We start from the raw sequence: 18,429 nt of genomic DNA on the forward strand, positions 1-18,429 counted from the left end.
TTTCTCTACCTTTTGTTGTGTTCCCAGCTGTAAGAGCTGAAGGTATTACTCCAAAACTTTGGCCTGCTTATCAGATGCCCGTAATTTTAAAACAGTGTCTAAGTTTACCTGTCCTAGGACACAAACCACAGCAGAAGGGACGATCTTTTACCTTTTACTGGCTGAAGTTTAAATGGATACCATTTGTCGCAACAATATACAGGCGAAATATCCAAAGATACAGAGGACAAAAACGATCAGAAACTGGAGCGGCCTCTTTTCCTCACTTCTGCTTCCTAATCCCCGTCTTCTCTACTAAGCAATCCACACAATAATATATCTGAGAAGCAATAGGAGTGCACAGTTAGTATCACCACCTTTTATTGTATGGATTATACCATGCAGGCACGCTTAGCATAATAAAAAACAGGTTTTAATATCACAAAGAGTAGGTACTTGACCGGTCTAAAACGCCACATCTGTGATACACCGATCAGATGCAGGATTATGTTCCATGGATGATGCAAAAGCTGCTTAAACAGCAACACCAACTTCACTTCCTAATTGACAAGCTCGTTAAGGGAGAGCAAACAGGATTAGGCAACGACTTACAAGGAGTTTTCTGTGATTCACCTTATTACGGACGTAACGGTTGTAGAAACACAGGCCCGATATCCAGCTGTGAACGTTGCACTTGGATTCACACAAGACCTGACAAAACCACGTAGTAGTAGGAAACAAAACACCTCACCAGAGGCATTTGGCATCAATTAAATCTTCGGAATAATTAATTATCTGGTAGGAGATAGTTTTATGACCTCCATCTGCCCGGGGCCTGTCTGCAGGTTTGATAATATTTTCGTACCACTTTAAATATTTCTAGCTCAAAAGCCTAAGAACAGTTGCACGAAGCAACTTATTTTTAAAGAAAATCCTTGTTTATTATAACTGAAGTTACACAAGCACGTTCAAGAGATTTTACTTAGATTTTTTGCGTTAAGACAGAGCTGCAACACTTTAAACCACCGCAACAGAATATAAAGCAACAATTCTCCTGCATCATGCCTCTGCTGCTCCTGTCCAGGAAAGAAAGGCACAATGTTTAAAGGGAAATAATTCATAGAAGTATCAAATCTAGACTTTCTGCTTATAGCAAGCTAAGTAAATTTTGCATATAGCATAACTCCTTTAGTTCATCCACACATTTGACATGAAAATCTAAATTCTTAATAATTTAACCATGACATTTATGTTGCCACAATGCAATTTATGGGTCTTCAGCAAGATCAAGAACAGCTACAGTTTTAAAGGTGAAAACATGAAGTATTATATAGCAGTTAGTCAAACTGAGATGCCATTTACCTTCCTAGATTTATTAATAAGTTATTTAACCTAAAAGCTAATCACATCAAATAGATGAAAAGCAGTTCCAGTGAGGAAAATAAAGAATATTTTTTAAATTAAGAAATGTGCTAGCTGCCCTTTCTGTGGCAAGAGACCCTCTCCTGTAAGTGACAAGGGGTGTTTTTTTCAGCTAAATGTGCAAAGGAAAAAAGTCTCTAAGTGCGAGAAATATCACCAGTTCATATTGGACACAAGGGAATAATTTCGTCAGGAATTAATTCCTTTAATCCGTTTTCTTGTCAGAAACCTCTGAGGATCTCTTTGCGGCAATTCCATTTGCAATCCCGTTGCTTTCGAACTGCAAATAAAAGACAGAGTCATTAATGAGATGTCAAAAATAAAGGACTTCACACCCATAACAGTTACAGCTGGTGACAAAAATGACTTTCAGAAGCAAGGGCAGCGAAGAAATCTGCACAAGAACCAAAGAGCTGGTGTCTCTTTTAGATTTACACCTTAGCAGGGAGGAAATAACGGCAGAGGTAACATGTACAAATCTTTGCATTTTGTTAGAAGAGACAAATAATAATGTTTTCCCCCATTATGAGCAGCAGAGCTTGCTGAAAAGTGTTGTTTTTTTTTTTTAATTCTGCTTCATGCATCTGGTGTGATGCAGCAATTATTTGACTTCTTCGTCTTCTGAAAGAATACGCAGTCATTAAAAAAATAAAATTAAACTTGTTTCAGAAGACAGGTACAATTCCTATCCTTCCAAGACCAAGAAGCTGTCTTGAAACATTTATTTCCAGCTGGTTCAGCACCAGTAACTCCCTTTCATAAGAAAATAGCCACACAAACATCCATAAAAACCCCCAACTATTTACAGTTTAGTGCTGCCAACCCCAAGCTATCACTGGGTGTTTGATTTGGACTTTCCCTGTTGAGCTAAATGCATTCATCTTACTTTATAAACTCCAAATTCATCCTCCTGATCTCTTTTGGCAGCGGAAGGTGCCCGTGGGTTCCCAGTGTCACCTCCTTGGCCTCGTTTTGGGGCCGGCGTTTCTTCTACCGCTTTCTTGGGCCACACGCGCTTCACAAACGGCGCGATAAGCGGGTAAATATACGGCTCGAGGAACTTCTTGTAGACCCAGAGGAGGACAGGGATGACGATACATGGAATGCACACCATGGTTTCCTCTCGTTCTGTCACAAAGCTGGTGAGGGGAAAAAAAAAAAACACAATTTAGGATGCCATGAGCTAAGAAAACAATCTTAAATCACGAATAAGGTTTGCAGTCCATATTCGAACATAAAAGAGTCTTTACTAAGAGATTAAAGTTTAAAAAATACTGCACGTCCCAATGCTATAAAGTCCTCAACAAGGGAAATATTCGTGAAGTTTTAAGCAAAAAAACAGTAGAGCTTGCATTAATTCATCATTCTTACAGCTGGAACTTAGTAAAACTCATTCAGAAAATAAAAAGGTTTTGCCTAAGCCACAGAAATACAGTTTAATCAGTGAGCTGCAGATATTAGCTCAGTTCTTACTATAACAAAGGGCCCAAAAGGTTTGTTTTTCACATTTTCTTTTTATTTAAGACGCAATTAAATGACAGGACTGAAATCCATCTAATGGCTGAAGGGCAGGTTAGCAAGAGGAAGGAGGAAAATCCTCGTCAGGATTTGAAAAAACTAGAAAAAAATGAGAATACGTGTTACTGCCTTCGTCCCACACAGGAGGAATCGCTTCATCCCACACTCATCCCGTAAAATTACACAAATTATAAAAAATTTAATCCTTCTCTCCCAAAACCAGGAAATGTTCAAACATGGCAGCCTGAAATTTATGATCAAAACAGGAGAAAACCAAAGCACGGGGATGGAAAGATAAGCAGGATTAGAGCTGTCCCTGTATTTTATATATTAGATTTAATATATCAGGCACACTTTGCTGCACAGCACAGCTTTGCCCTTCACAACCCTCTTTTTTAAGCCACCTATAATCCCAAATTCTCCCATTAAGCAGCAAAGCAAAAGGTTCCCAGGATGGAAAATGAAGATACAGATGTGCACTTCGTTTGGGATCAGAGTTTTGCTTTTTTTTTTTTTTTAAGCTGGCCTAAAGATTTTTTAGCCCCAGGACCAATTTCCAGTTGACTAACTCCGCGTGTAGCTTCAGCTGCTTCGGATGTAGTTGTTACAGGATCTGTTAATCCCTGAAATCAGAGAAGAATCTTAAATTGAGACAACACAAATGAGGTTACCCATTTAAAAATAATTCAGGTATTCTCCCTGACATAATTTCTTAAATACTGAATTTCCAGCAAGATGTTGTGGGTTCATCCATTATAGAACAAAAGAAACACCTCAGGTTGTCTCTGCAGCCCCTTTGCATCCAAATTCCTGATCAAAAATGAAGTCAGACATATGCCAGATGCAAAATTCAGTGCAAATAGGTCATAATATGTTTAAAAATAGGTCATTCTGTGATATGTAATGCAGGGAATTTTTAGGGAAGAAAACAAAACAAAACACAAACAGGCAAATGGTCAAATTTAACAGCAAGCGTATTCCTTTGTGATGTGAGCTTTTGTTTCTGTCAGGCAGCACCTATTGGGTCAGCAGAGAACAAGCGTGACATTGTAATTTAAGTACGTTTGGGGTTTTTTGGTTTGGGTTTTTTAGGTTTTGGGTTTTATTTTTTTTGTAACTTGGTAGCTACTCGACTGTTATTATGAAACAGGAAAATAAAGCCTACGCAGATAAAAGGCCTTATTTTCTCTTTCCAAAAAGAATGAGCTCGTCTAGAAGGGATAATTTCTGTGGTCTGCTCCGGTTCTGTGTCTGATGCCCAGGCCCCATTCACTCCGCCCGCTCCCCACTAACGGAGCCGCTCCGGCCGCACGGAAAGAAACAAATGGCCGGGGCGAGGCCGGCCCCCGGGGACACTTCCAGGCCGGCAGAGCACGACGGGACCCCCCGGAGCGGCCACGGCCCCGCCGGCTCCCGCACGGCCCCATTTACCTGAGCAGCGATCGAGCGCCGGCACCACCCGCTGCCGCCTCCTCCTCCTCCTCCGCCGCCGCACCGGAAGCGCACGGCGCGCTTCCGGCTGACGCACTGCGCAGACGCTCCACCAATGGGAGAAGGCGGTGTGTGCGTCACATGGCCCACGCCCCGCCCGCAGAGGGGGGTTCTGCCCCACGTCGAACGCGGCCGCCCCCGGGTCCTACCGCCCGCCGGCAGCCGGGAGGAAAAATGAACCACCCGGATTTATCTAAAATTCGCTTGTTTTGTGTATTACAAACGCCCAAGAAGTGCACGCAAGACATGTAAACTTTTACAATTTATTTATGTACATCTGTGGTGGCAGATTTTACTCCCGCGCCATCAGCTTTTGCTTCTTGAGCTTCTTTTGAGAGATCTGAAAAAAAAAAAAAAAGAAGAAAACCCCAAAAAATGAGAAAACAGCAACAGTCTGGATGTTCCTAAAACAACTTACAAGAAGTTTGAAGTCAGAATTTGAAAGAAAGACTGAGGATTGTTAGAAATGTCTTCACCTGTTTACGAAACGATCCACTAATCGCATTTGACCTTAATTAAGTGTCCTTACAAGCTTACAGACTTAAAATCTCACCCTCACACATCACACCTGGGAGGGGGTACAAAAACCCAACCAATATGACCCCAAAAAAGTTCCTTTTCTACATTCTCAAGGTTGTATTTACAATAAATATCAAGGTTGCTCAGAAGTAATTAATTTCTTTTCATGGGTATTCCAAAGGTGTCCTAAGATAAGTCATCACAGCAACCTCTGTGTCCCAAAAATCTTAAGAGCATTAAATCCCCACGATGTTTTGACGGAGGATACGAGTCGGTACCTTTTTCTTTTGAGCGACTTCTTCCTCTGGCTTGGGCACGATCTGCTCCTTCTCGGTGAGGATCATCTCAATGTGGCAGGGGGAGCTCATGTAGGGGTTGATCCTGCCGTGCGCTCGGTAGGTGCGGCGGCGCATTTTGGGAGCCTTGTTCACCTGGATGTGCTCGATCACCAGAGAATCCACGTCAAGACCCTGGGGTGGGAGGGAAAGATCCAAAAACCTGTGATTTTCCTCTTGGAATCAATTGCCTCCACAGCAGAAATTTTAATAACCACGTCCCCACGTCACTAAAAGCAGTTTAATTTACACCAATGACCCTTCTACGTGTCACGGTGGATTTAAAATGATGCTGATGGCTCAGAAAGAGAGAATTATTCTTTCATGGTTACTCCAAAATATATTAAATTGTCATCACCGCCATCAAATAAACACAGAGTATATTGCAAATATACAAACTGACCACGAGTCTAGAGATTTCTGGAGTTATTTTGTACATCTTAAACAGACCTGAACCACACTTAAGAGTGGTTAACCGTGCACAAACTCACGATCCACAAAGAATATTACTCACATTTCAGCACGAAACAAACTCTTCGCATTTAACACCGTCTATTCCACCCTACCTTGAGCTCCGCGTTGCTCTCCGCGTTTTTCAGCATGTGCAGCAAAAACTCAGCGCTTTTTTTGGGCCACCGGCCCTGTGTCCAGCCCCACTGCTTGGCCTGCAAGAGAAGGAACGTTCTTTTTTGTTTGTCCCTCTACACTCCGTTAATTTGCTATTAAATCCCTTTTTTAGCAAGCTCGCACATCAAAGTAACTCAATTTCATGAATTACTTGACACTGCGAGTAGCTGCAATGCTTACACTGGAATTAAGTACTTTTACTCTATTTAACTTTATATATAACATTAACAGACTGCTCTCAACGTCATGTTTTTACCTGGGCGCATCTCCCAACTCCCCCGTTGTAGCGGCGGAAGGGGACACACTGTTTCTTCAGGGTGACATCCTTCAGGTATTTGGTGGCCTTGCGGATGTGCATGCCCTTGATGGCCTGGGCCGTCTCACGGGTGTTCTAAAAAAAAAAAAATAACAACTCTTTTTTTTCCTCTTTTACTAACTAATTTTCTAACGCTTGGCACAATTTCCATCCCCAAATTTTGAATTTTAACCAATGTCAAGATCTTTCCAAACAGCAAAATAAAGTTTGAGTATTTATACTTTTCCTAACTCTTTTGACCACTGATACAAAAAAGAAACCTGAAGGATAAATTCTTACTAAAAGGTCAAATATGGCACCTGAAAGGAAGTGATGATGAGCTACACAAGCTACAGCATAATATCTTCATAAGGGAATTATAAAGTGGTGAGAAAGTGAAAAATCAAGGATAAATGATCAGTGCTTAAGACACTAAATGTGAAAGTCTGACAGGAATTATAACCCTGCTTGACCACAATAAAAGAGCAAACCAAAATAAGTGAAATATCACTATGTTAACACCGAGCAGCTGCTCAGCTCTGATCCAACACAATATTCCTTCCAAATGGCCAGAAAGGGAGAATAAAACAAGGAAAATCAATCCCTCATCTAACACCAGCCCGATTCCTCCTGATAAATTCCCTGTCGCTGTTTTTCTATTTTATTTTATAATCTGTGTTATGAAGCTCTTTTAGCACACACCACGTTGTGTTTGTTCCTGTGGATAAAAAACACTACAAGCAGGTAAATAATAACTACACCACTCTACTTATTAAGTATGTCATGATCTAGAAGACTCAAAGACACTTCCTTCAAAAAAAGGCAAAACAAACCTTAAAATCAAATATATTTACACATCACATACCTTGAAATGCACTCGCAGGTTGGAGCCCCGTGACTTGCATGCTACGGGGAAATAAAAAAAAAAAAAAGGATCAATTTTAAGAATTAAAACCTCAATGGTTTCGCTTAAGACCTACGCGAACATCCACGAAAAAAAATAACAACTCACATTTCGTGGGGTTCTCCGGATCCAGGGAGTAACGCACCATTTTGGGCGTTCAGCTGAAAAATAACAATACATATATATTAAGCTTCTAACAGAGATATACAGAACCTGCCGCCAGAGAACTAAAGGAGCTGCTCAGAAATTACGCTTTTTTTTTCACAATTAAATCCAAAGGTGTCCTAAGAGAGTCATCACAGCAGCCATGGCCTCCCCAGGCCCTGATCCCCCCCTCATCCCCAAACGCCGCCATCTCCATCCCTGCCCGCCCTCCCCCGCAAATACCCAGGGAGTCCGGCGAGGCGGACCGAGCCATCGCCCCCTCATCGCCTCCCCGGGGCTCCCGGGGCGGGATGGCTGCGGATGGCGACGGCTCCATGTCGGACATGGCTGCCTCACCTCGGGGCGGCGGTGGGGAAGAGGAAGCGCAAGGCACGCCAGGAGCCGCGAGAGCCGTAAACTCTCGCGAGAACCGTAAACTCTCGCGAGAACTCGCGCGAGATTTCGAGCCGGGCGCTGAGAGGCCGGCGACAAAATGGCGGCGGGCGGAGTTTTCTGAGGGTTAAACCCATTGGTGTGGAAAGAAAACACCTGTTTCAGTCAGGAGACACTGATTAATGAACCAAAGCACAGTTTTATTAACCCCCAGCTCAACGCTGATGTTGTTTCAGTTTAGAAAGCAGCTGACTAGAGCGAGGAGCAAGGCCGAGGGCTGCAGCTAGATGGCGGCTCAGGATGGGGATACAGTAGCACCTGACAGGGTTGTCAGATCTGACCAAAAAGATCCATGGTTATGAATTGCAACTGGTACTGCACCATTATTTGAAAAAAAAAAAAGTTGTTAAAAGTTTTTTTTTTTTTTTTTCCATTTTAGGCTGTGACTAGAACTGCTTGGCAAGTTTGGCAAGATGTAAAATCACAGAATGTCCTGAGCCACAAGGATCATCGAGTCCAGCTTCTGCCTCTGCATGAGACAACCCTAAAGTTCAGACTGTGTGTCTGAGAAAGAAGCGGTTCAATAAAACCAAAGTCTTGACTTAAAGTGGTACCAGCTCCAGCAAAAGGCTCATTGAGAACAGTTCAAAGTGGAAAAAAAGATAGATATCTAACTGTGCTGCCAGTGTCTCATGTCCAGACACCTCCCTGCCAGGAGAGGTCCTTTTTTTTTCTTTTTATTCTTTTTTTTTTCTTTTTTTTTTTTAATTTTTAGGTCTCTTGTTTAACACTAAAAAACCCGAAGTTAGGATTTCACTCAGGTGGGATGAGGAAAATATTTGATCTGTCACAAATATTGAGGTGGCTGGGAACTGTAAAGCTCCAATTCTGACTGCAACTCTCCATTCACCTGCCTTAAAATGTGCCTTTTACTTTCCTTTCAAGGAGAAGCTTCCTGCAAAGTCTCTTAAATAACTTCGAAGCCTCAATCTCGAAGCAGGGGAACCTGCTGGGGTGCAAGCAAATATTATTTCTTCTTTTTTATATACTTTTTGTAAAAAAAAACCCAACCAAACAAGATAGAGTTAACAGCCCACACCCACAAGAACACTACTTCTTGGTTTTAGATGCTTATTTTGAAATACTTCAAATGCATTTTCTCCAATGACCGTTTCCATTATTATCCGTGGGATCAGAAGCCATTTGGCACACACCACCATCTCAGAGCAGGGGTATGTGAGGAAGGATCAGCGCCGTCAAAATACACGCGCGACAGAATTTTCGAGCCAAGCGTTACTAGGAAAAAAAACCCACACAGCCAACCAAAGGTGTCCCCCTTAGGGTCTCATGACTTTGAGGAAACAATAAATATGTGAAAAGAGATCTCAGCGATGCCTTCCAACACTTCCTTAGCGTTTCAGTTCTTCCTACGGAACAAGAACTGTCACGTTTCTGAGAGCGCCAAGTTTCCAGGCACGGTAAATTAAAACTAGGAAAAGCTGAGCTCCTCAAACACATCCAAGGGAATCTCCTCTCACAGCCCACCTGGATGTAACTTTACTTCTTCGTTATTCCTGCCCCCAGGACCTGCCTCCACGTAGGAGATCAGCGCTGGTGGAGGAACGCAGCGTCTTTATGTGAAGCACCTTTACACGCAGCTGCATCTTCACAACAGAGCACCGAAGCAACAAGAAAGTTCTCGACACCTGGTGGGAATTATCACATGGTTATCACGTACATCAATCAAACCCCAAACAAACAGGGCAGGTTTTTTGTTCCTTACGTTTTCTGTTTCCCTGACACGTGGAACTGTTTATGATCGGCTGCTTGCAGGGGTGGAAGGGTAGAGGTAGGAGTGTTTGTGGATGGTGTCAGGAAATGAGCTGCACGTTTTCAGCTTTCTTGGGAGGTTCACGACTGAGGCGTCTGAGCACGTGCCCTCGTTGAGATTTTACCCGGGTTATTATCCGCCTTGGACATTTAGCTTGTGTGAGCTGACTCGACGAGAGCTTTTGCATCCTAAGCAGAAAATTTAGACATGTAAATCCCAAATAATGTCCCAAAAAAACTCCAGCATAGGAGGCATCCGCCTCCTAATCCTACTGGAATCTCAATTCCATGGGACTTTCAGCATGGCTTGTAGTGACAGGACAAGGGGTGATGGTTTTAAACTAAAGGAGGGAGATTCAGGCTGGACATGAGGAAGGAATTGTTGCCCCTGAGGGTGGTGAGAGCCTGGCCCAGGTTGGCCAGAGAGGTGGTGGATGAACCATCCCTGGAGACATCCCAGGCCAGGCTGGACGGGGCTCTGAGCAACCTGAGCTGGTGAAGATGTCCCTGCTCATGGCAGGGGTGGCACTGGGGGAGCTGGCAAGGTCCCTTCCAACCCAAACCATCCTGTGATTCCATTGTATGACTTTACCTTGCACTTCCCTGGTGCCACTCCTCACTCAAAAGCAAAGATCCAGACCTAAACAGCTCCTCTGCTTTGTCCTCTGGAAGCTCCTGCTGGCCATTTCTATCACCTCCTGAGGTCGAAAGCTGCAGAAAGCGACAGTGTCCAGCTTAACGCAACGGCATGGTGGCCACAGAATGCTTCCAGAATGTGGGAAACCCACTTTCTGTTTTCTTCCCTTGAGAAGTTTCCGAGCCACATCCCGACCGCGAGGCCAGAGGTTATTCTGTGGCAAAGGTGCTCCCACCCATCGGGTTTTCTGCCGAGCATCTCGCAATGTGTTGGCTTCACACCTCTCTGGACCCGCTCCTGGGACTCTGCTAAAAGCCCTGGGACATACAGATCCATTGGGGCTGATAGACCGAGCTTAACTCCAGTTTGTTAAAACACAGCACTGTGCTGTAGGAGAGGCGGTTTGACCTGTTCTTTGTGCAGGAATGGAAACCAATTCCTCCGATTTTTCTGTAGATTTCTTGGCATTCATCTTGCAGACCCAGTTTTTGCAGCCCAAGGGTTACGTGGGGATATTAACTGTCATTTGCAAAATTACATACAAATGGGTTGCTTGTCCTAATGCTTAAGCGGAAAATCTTGAAGATGTTTTAAATTGAAACCAGCTTGAATGAACACTGAAGCTTTCCAGCCTTCAAACCTGTGCCTTTTCCCTGTGAAATCCTCTCTCCTGACCAGTCTACAGACTCTTACTAACAATCCCAAGAAGATGGGACTGACCATTGTCAGCAGGACAAGACGCTACAGGAGTTTTGTTCTACATCGGTTATTCTGTCTTGGACCTGGGGGGGTCCAGCCTGGAGAACAGGAGCTGAGGGGAGACAAGGACATGAAGAAATGGCCTCAAGTTGCGCCAGGGGAGGTTGAGGTTGGATCTTGGGGACAATTTCTTCCCCAAAGGGCTGTGGGGCATTGGAACAGGCTGCCCAGGGCAGTACTGGAGTCACCATCCCTGGAGGGGTTGAAAATACACAGATAACATTCTCAGGGACATGGGGCAGTGCCAGGGGTCGGTTAATCATTGGACTCAATGATCTTGAGGTTCTTTTCCAACCTAAATGATTCTATGATTAATACAGATTTTTTTAATATACATATGTGTATCTACAGGTACATATGTGTACGTATAGAAATCATGTCATAAGGGTATTATCTAAAACATATGAACAAGCGAGATGCTTTTGATTCCCTCTGAGTTCCCCTAAACCACAAGCAATCCTTTACAAGAAGAGCTTCGCTATACACTCTTTATTCGTGTTGTGTAGATACCGTACCCAGTCCAGCGGTGAGGAAACGGCCGCGGGAGCTCAGCGTCACAACAGCGGCGTATCTGTCCTGACCGTCCCCACTGCTGACGCGTGACGCCGCAGGGACAGCACCTTCCCCGGCCTGCTGGTGAGCAGCCAGCCAGGAGCGTGGACAAAACAGCAAAAAACCACAGCAATCGATGAGATTGCCTTAATTCTCAACATTTTTGGCATCTTCTCCTAGAGCGACAAGGTTCATCCACCCCCTGCACGCCCAGCTAAGAGGGAATCACCAGTAAAACAAACCTCCTCTGTGATTCAATAACCTTGTTGCTGAAGTTTGTGTTTATTCAGTGTGTTTTCTTGCCAACAGACCATTTGCGCAGGTTGTGGAGGTCTATGACTGCCCGTTCGTGGATTTAATTGCCAGAAACGAACCAGCCGATTGCCTCGATTGAGTAAAGCAGTAAGTAAAGATCTGCCTGATCATAAACACCATTTGGGATAAATTAAATCTCAGGCTTACGTTTGCTCTAACCTGTCTGGCTCGTAACCGAGAAGCACTTGAAACGTGCTTTTGGTTAACCAAAAATATCCCTGGAATCAGGGAGATTGCCCACAATTTGCATCCACAACTTAGGCACGAATTAAAATATGGGAAATTCACTTGAAACATTAAAGGTTTTTTTTACTGCGAGGACGATTGAACCCTAGAAGAGGAGGCTCAGGGAAGTTGTGGAGTCTCCATCCGTGGAAGTGTTGAAAAAGCATCTAAAAAATAGCTTGGGCAAGCAGCTCTGGCTGACCCTGCGTTGAGCTGCAGAATGGTTGTTCTAGACCATTTCCACTGGCCCTTATAACCTCAATTTTTCTAGGTCGGTGAATTCTGTCAACATTTGTAAAGCTGAGTGTGCTCTGCATGATGAAGAACAGCCCCAAACTCCATTTTTTGCACTGCATTTCCTAACCACGACGGATCAAAGATGATCCCCATCTCCTCTGTTATTATCTTTCTTTTCGGGGCTGCCTTGGACAAGAACTTCTCTGGATCAGCTGATAAACCACAATTAAACCTGGTTTTCTCTTCCAGGGGTCTCTGCACAGCGGAACCCGGGGCAGGACCCATCTCTATCACCCCTGCAGCCCTCTCTGTTCTGCACCGAGATGAAGATCTCGGAGCCTGGAAAATGAGGTTGGATTATGTCTCTGAAGCAAAAGTTCCAGCCAGCAGACAGGTTTCTCGTCATGACACGCTGAGAAGCTACAGCCCTGAACATCTCTTCCATTCTTCCAAACTTAATAAAACCCGCAGCAACCCTTCCAGGATATCCACTTATCATCCCAGCGTGTGATTCCTGTCTTCGTTCTTTATTGTCTGGGATTTTCCCCCAGTTTCTGCTCTGACAATTGCAGCATCTTCCCCTCCGCAAGACACAGATTTCCCCACTTTGATTCCAAAGTCGCCACTGAAGTCATCCCTTACTCCTGGTTTGTTCCTTCCCTCCCTCTTCCACTTATTCCCCTTCGCTATTACGACAATTTGGACACAACCCCCCCCTCTCAAAGCTTTCCCAGTCACGGGGAAGGTCATATGATGGGTCAGGACGGCCGGGCAAGGCTGCGGCAGGCGCGCGGGGCCCCATTCCGAGCGCATCTCCAGCTCCCACCGCATCCCACAGCCAACCTGGGACTCCATCAGGTGCTGGACCCACAAGGCTGCGGCAGGCGCGCGGGGCCCCGTTCCGAGCGCATCTCCAGCTCCCACCGCATCCCACGGCCACCCCGGGACTCCGTCAGGTGCTGGACCCACAAGGCTGCGGCAGGCGTGCGGGGCCCCATTCCGAGCGCATCTCCAGCTCCCACCGCATCCCACGGCCACCCCGGGACTCCATCAGGTGCTGGACCCACAAGGCTGCGGCAGGCGCGCGGGGCCCCGTTCCGAGCGCATCTCCAGCTCCCACCGCATCCCACGGCCACCCCGGGACTCCGTCAGGTGCTGGACCCACAAGGCTGCGGCAGGCGCGCAGGGCCCCATTCCGAGCGCATCTCCAGCTCCCACCGCATCCCACGGCCACCCCGGGACTCCGTCAGGTGCTGCACCCGCAGTGTGCGGGGCCGCGATGACAACTGCGCGGTTACGGGGCCGGCGTACGCTATGGAATTGTGTTGCAAATGCAAAAACGGAGTATTTTAGTGGGGTCTCGCGCCCATATCCCCCATCCTGCCCATGCACAGGCCTCTCCTCACACCCAATCGTGCTCTGCTTAAAAAATATCGCCTTTGCAAAGCGTATAACTGACCAGTACAGAAAAAACCTCTTGTTTTCCTGTGCCCTGACCTTCGTCTGTCTGTCTGCCCATCTGTCCTTGGACTGGGAGTTCCTAAAATGAACATCAGCAGTGTCTGTACGTCGCAGGCAGGAACACGAGTACAAAGTACTCAGATGTGCTCCGAGCTTTTCTTAACTAATTACAGAGCCACTGACTCTTCCTAATAAGAACAAGAAACACAATAAAGGGGAGAAGTTAAGCAATTAAAACTAAATGGCCAAAGAGTGAAGCAGAGCCCAGTGGGGGACCAGCATCCTCAGGGACATTGAATTCTTTCCTATTTTCATATTTCACGTGCTGTAACCGCATGTGATAAATGTCATTACCTTTTGCTTGACGCACTACGGAATGAGACTGGATTCAGCAATAACTGATGAGTTTTCATATTAAAACGTGCAAGGTGGTGAAAAATCAAAGTAATAATATTGTAGGTGTAAGAAAAGGCAACATCTGAGGAGAGCAGGAGATTCCAGCTCATATTTGAGAAGGCGAAAGGTTCAAAGGAAAGAAAAAATGAAAAGCAAGGTGCTGGAGAACAAATTATACCGACCTTGATGATACACAGCGTTATCTTGTGCTGCTTATTCCTGAGCCCCAAACTGTTTGTCACACTTTTTCTCTGAAAAACAAGATAATGTGTAAAGTCTATGTTTGTGGTTTAAAATACCTTTCCCCTTTAATGTGAATCACAGTAAAATAATGCCAAAGAATCTCTTAACCACCAGAAAAATCTGTGATGGGGACCATAAGGGGAGGAAGAACGTGCATGAGCTGACCCAACACAGCTCAGGAAATACGAATTATTTGGGATTTGCTATCGTAAAGCTTGGGAGCAAATTAGCAATAATGGAGAAGAACGAACATTATATTGTTTTATAACGTTTTGCTAAAGTAATTAACTAATTGGTTTTTATAAATAACTCCTTTTCTTTCCTGTAAGCACTGGGAAGTTGAGTGGCGTGCTCAGAGTTTCCTCGTTTTGCTGTCCATACAGATTTACGGGATCAGTTGTGAAAGCCCGAGCGCCACCGAGATGAATTGAAAGTGGATTTTGGAGCGTTGAAAATCAAGCTCTGGATGGTTTGGGCTTCAGTCTGGGAAGTTTTTGGAGGAGATGTCAGCTCACTAATTATTCTACCCCAATGCCAGCTTGCAAGGTCTTTCAGCTGCTAATTAACCAGAAATGAGCCCAAAGAGCTGTACCCTGGTCTGACAGACCCTTCTAAACTGGCAGGAAAGCTTCTGCCTGCTCTGATGGTTCTTATGGTACCTCTTACTGATGGTGTTTCCATATCCAGCCCAAATTTGGGCCAAATATTCCCATAGATTTGAGAAAAAAACATGTGGATAAGGAGACGCGCTCTAATGCAATCGCTAAACCGAACAACCATGCCCCAAACTCCTCTCTGGACTCTCCAGCAGCTCCACTTATAGAAAGATATCAAGGGAGTAGTGTTAGTAATTTATTATTTGTTCATCTTTTCTCTTTGCTGGATGCAGGAAAGTTAAGGCAGGAGCGATGCTGGGGCTTCACCATCTGAAGGGTCAAACAATCCCAAGCTTCTGAGACGTTTCTCCAAATCCCCCAGCAAAATAGGACCTTGGAAAGGAGGAGAAGCAAACCCTGACCACCCACGACACCTCTGCACTGCTCCAAGCCCCAAAATGTTCCAAATTCATACAGCTGGGATGGAAAAGCGTGGGGTTTGAGGTAAATGCATAAAAAGAATGAAAATACATGTTATTTCTCAGCACAGACCTACAGATAGCCTTGTCTGGAGGGTGGATGGAGCAGGACAAGCACCCACCACCGGCTCTTGTGTCCGACACAAAGCGGCCAAGCGGTCTGGATCCATCTCACAGACCACGGGACGTGCGGGGAATGACAAGTTGCTGAATTCAAGCTTGTCCCGTCAGCCACGGGGAATATTTGCTGAGACACATTGAGCTTTCAGTCTGTGCTCCTGCACCACTGGGGCCGGAGATGGGGCCTAAACAACCATCAGAGCAACTTGGGGACTAATGCGAGGTGAAAAGAGATAAAAAACCATCATAAAAATCACTTCGTGCCACTCACGGGAAAACGACACAACAAAAAAGTGGCCAAGAAGACGTTTGGCCTTGGCCACGGGCGGTCTGGCAGCAGGACCTGCTGTGGGAAGAGGGGCGACCGGCGGGGATCAAAGCGTTCTGGAAACCTCCGGTGATGCCCGGAGCCAGGTACGAACTGTAACGTTCCTCCCGGCGTGACAACCTTCACGAGAATTAGCGTTTCGTAGGAATGCGGGGATTTATTCTTCAAGGCCCGGCGTATCCGCCAGCCCAAACACCACGCCGCCGGAGCATGTGCTCGATAAGAACCCGGGGACAGATGCCAGCGGATTTAATGTGGGACAGGAGGCCCGGTGCAGGTTTGCAGACTGCTGGCAGGGTCAGCTGTAAATATTCCCCTCACAATCAAAGGCATTCATCTCAGGATTACATGCTGGGGGCTTTGTGGTAAAGTAAATTTGCAACTAACAGCACCATTAATAGTCAGACAGTTTAGTTGGCTCACTGGCTGCTATTTATCTCCCCCACACACATACCCCCACAGTCATTTTTACTACATCTAAATACCACGGGGATGGATGTTTGAATGATGTAGCCTAAGAAATCAGCTTAGAAGAAGCAGGAGAAGGGGTTACCTCCAACAAAGGGAGCTCAACGGGGTTCGAAGGGGGACATCAAGAGCGGGTAATGCCGCTGAAGCATGTGAGTTGATTTCATAACCCGACGGAGATTAACCTCTTCTGTAAACCTGTCGAGGGAGATGAAGAATTCATTGGTTCTATAAAGCCTGCTCATTTGAAAGGCTGAGAAGGGGAGGAGAAACTACGTGGGGTAAGAAATGGCCGCGAAACAAAGACACCAAGGCCTGTTTTCACCCTGGTTTGATGCTCACGTAACAAAAATATCCCAAGTAGAAACTGCGCCGTGTAAGCGCTAAATAGACAGTAATTGGTGGCGTGATTACAAGAAAGAGATCGCACAGGGTGATACAAGGATGTTTTTCACCGCAGAGCGGGACTTTTTGGGGACCACAGACCTCTGCACCCCCATATGACACGTGGAGCCTCCCAGAACCGTTGCTCAGTGCACCCTGAGCTTGCTGCAGTTCTCTCTCCCGGTTCATTCTCCAGCCCCATCTCCATCCCTCTTCCCACATCATCTCAGAAACAAATTAGGCAAAAGGAGCCAAGAAGGAAACTAACACCAATCTCATGAAATTCTGCTGCCTGGGTTCTGTGTTTTATAATTGAAAAGAAAAAACTGGTTTATAAATTTAAAAAAACTGAAGAGAACAATTCCTCTTTCTCCCCTCCTGCAAATCCTACTCCGTCTTTTATTGGAGAAAAGGAATGAAAAATAGAAGAAAAACCAGGCAGGAAGAATGGAGGGTGTGGAAAACACTCTCAAGTTTCTAAATGTGGAATGAAGAATTTGCAGAATGGAAATAATCACTCCCTGACGCTGAATAGCTGACCAAAAGCAAAAAAAATATCAATCTCTGGCTTGTGCAAATGAACGCTCCTTAACAAGAACATCTTCAACTCTTCTCATTGTGCCATTGTTTTCGCCCCACGAACCCAAAAAGAAGCATTAAAGACAGTTGTTTTGCAAAAAGCTTCTGACTTTAGTCTCCAAGAAGAATGGTAATGGCGCTCTGAGATGTTTTGCTCGCATGGAAACAGCATCGAAAGGGGCTCATTGCTGGATGCACGGCTGTGGAAACCTCTCGAATCCAATGTTGCTGCTGAAAAACCTGTCTAGTCCTTCCCCGAGATCACCAGCAGACTCCAGACCGTTAAATATTTTGGCATATTCATTTATATAACATACTGATTTTAGCTTTTTACTCCTAAGACTAACTCCTCTTACATCCTTTCCACCTCCACATCTCATGGCTCTGCTCCGATTCGCCACGTTCAGTGCAGAAGAAGAAACCAACCCAGCACCCACCTGCAAAGAGCTTGTGATTCAGCCAGTGAAAAATTCATCAAAACTAGGAATTTCTCAGTAGAATTATTGGGTGTAATGAAGTGTTATTTTCCAAACACCTCTGGGTGGGAGCCTTTTTATCCACGCCAAGCCACTACGGTTACGGAAAGGTCATCGCCGAGCCACACTCTGCGCCGATACGATGCCCATCACACCAATCCCTGGATGATCGGCACCTTTTTTTTGGCCGAAGCAGCCAGGAATTCTTTCCATGCGCTTTCTTCTTGCTGTTCTCACTGCTACTGTCGTTCTTTGGAGCCAGAAGCAAAGAGCAGGACCCCCCTGACTTTGTGGTGCACAAACAAAAGGAAGGCACATCCCAAGAGTTTCACAAGGCCAAGAGGCAACAGCTGAATGCGAAAGCACGGGAGAAAGAATGAGAAAACGTCACAGCAGCCGACGGTCTGGCAGAGTTTTTTGATACTACAGATTTTTTACTAATGATAAAAGCATTTGGTGATGAGGCTTAGCTGATTCATTTCCTGCAGGAATAAGTCTGGTTGTGGGCCAGCAGTTTAAAAAAGGGACCTGCTGGTGACGAATAACCAACAATAGCAGTGGGTAAAATGGTTAAATAAAGAGAAAAGTGATTTATTTCTCTTGTGATGCTGAAGCAGGATCGATCCGGACTGAGCCATTGGGAAAGGTTCTCGTGTTCAAAATGCAGAGCGAGGTTTTGTCACCATTAACGTTGTGCAGATTTCTATTCGTGCTTTT

The 18,429-nt window shown here is 45.3% G+C and overlaps 2 protein-coding genes and 2 non-coding genes across 4 annotated transcripts; all 4 read right to left on the reverse strand.

Moving 5' to 3' along the window:
* Window positions 1-343: 343 nt before the first annotated feature.
* On the reverse strand, window positions 344-4,474 carry LOC136115038 (UPF0729 protein C18orf32 homolog). The gene is made up of 3 exons (XM_065860852.2): window positions 4,351-4,474; window positions 2,288-2,540; window positions 344-1,681 (listed from the first exon to the last, which is right to left on the reverse strand). The coding sequence occupies exons 2-3, from the start codon at window positions 2,513-2,515 to the stop codon at window positions 1,607-1,609; spliced, it is 303 nt and encodes a 100-aa protein (XP_065716924.1). The 5' UTR covers window positions 2,516-2,540; window positions 4,351-4,474; the 3' UTR covers window positions 344-1,606.
* Window positions 4,475-4,659: 185 nt separating this feature from the next.
* LOC136115037 (large ribosomal subunit protein uL22) lies at window positions 4,660-7,616 on the reverse strand. The gene is made up of 7 exons (XM_065860851.2): window positions 7,592-7,616; window positions 7,199-7,251; window positions 7,052-7,092; window positions 6,148-6,282; window positions 5,831-5,929; window positions 5,208-5,399; window positions 4,660-4,750 (listed from the first exon to the last, which is right to left on the reverse strand). Exons 2-7 carry the CDS (start codon window positions 7,236-7,238, stop codon window positions 4,703-4,705), a joined length of 555 nt encoding a protein of 184 aa, XP_065716923.1. The 5' UTR covers window positions 7,239-7,251; window positions 7,592-7,616; the 3' UTR covers window positions 4,660-4,702.
* Window positions 5,068-5,137, reverse strand: LOC136115591 (small nucleolar RNA SNORD58). Its single transcript, XR_010653238.1, has one exon. It is a non-coding gene; the product is annotated as a small nucleolar RNA SNORD58 (small nucleolar RNA).
* On the reverse strand, window positions 7,326-7,395 carry LOC136115592 (small nucleolar RNA SNORD58). The gene has a single exon (XR_010653239.1). It is a non-coding gene; the product is annotated as a small nucleolar RNA SNORD58 (small nucleolar RNA).
* Window positions 7,617-18,429: the final 10,813 nt, after the last annotated feature.

The sequence above is a fragment of the Patagioenas fasciata genome, chromosome Z, assembly GCF_037038585.1.
Source record: "Patagioenas fasciata isolate bPatFas1 chromosome Z, bPatFas1.hap1, whole genome shotgun sequence".
Lineage (NCBI taxonomy): Eukaryota > Metazoa > Chordata > Aves > Columbiformes > Columbidae > Patagioenas > Patagioenas fasciata.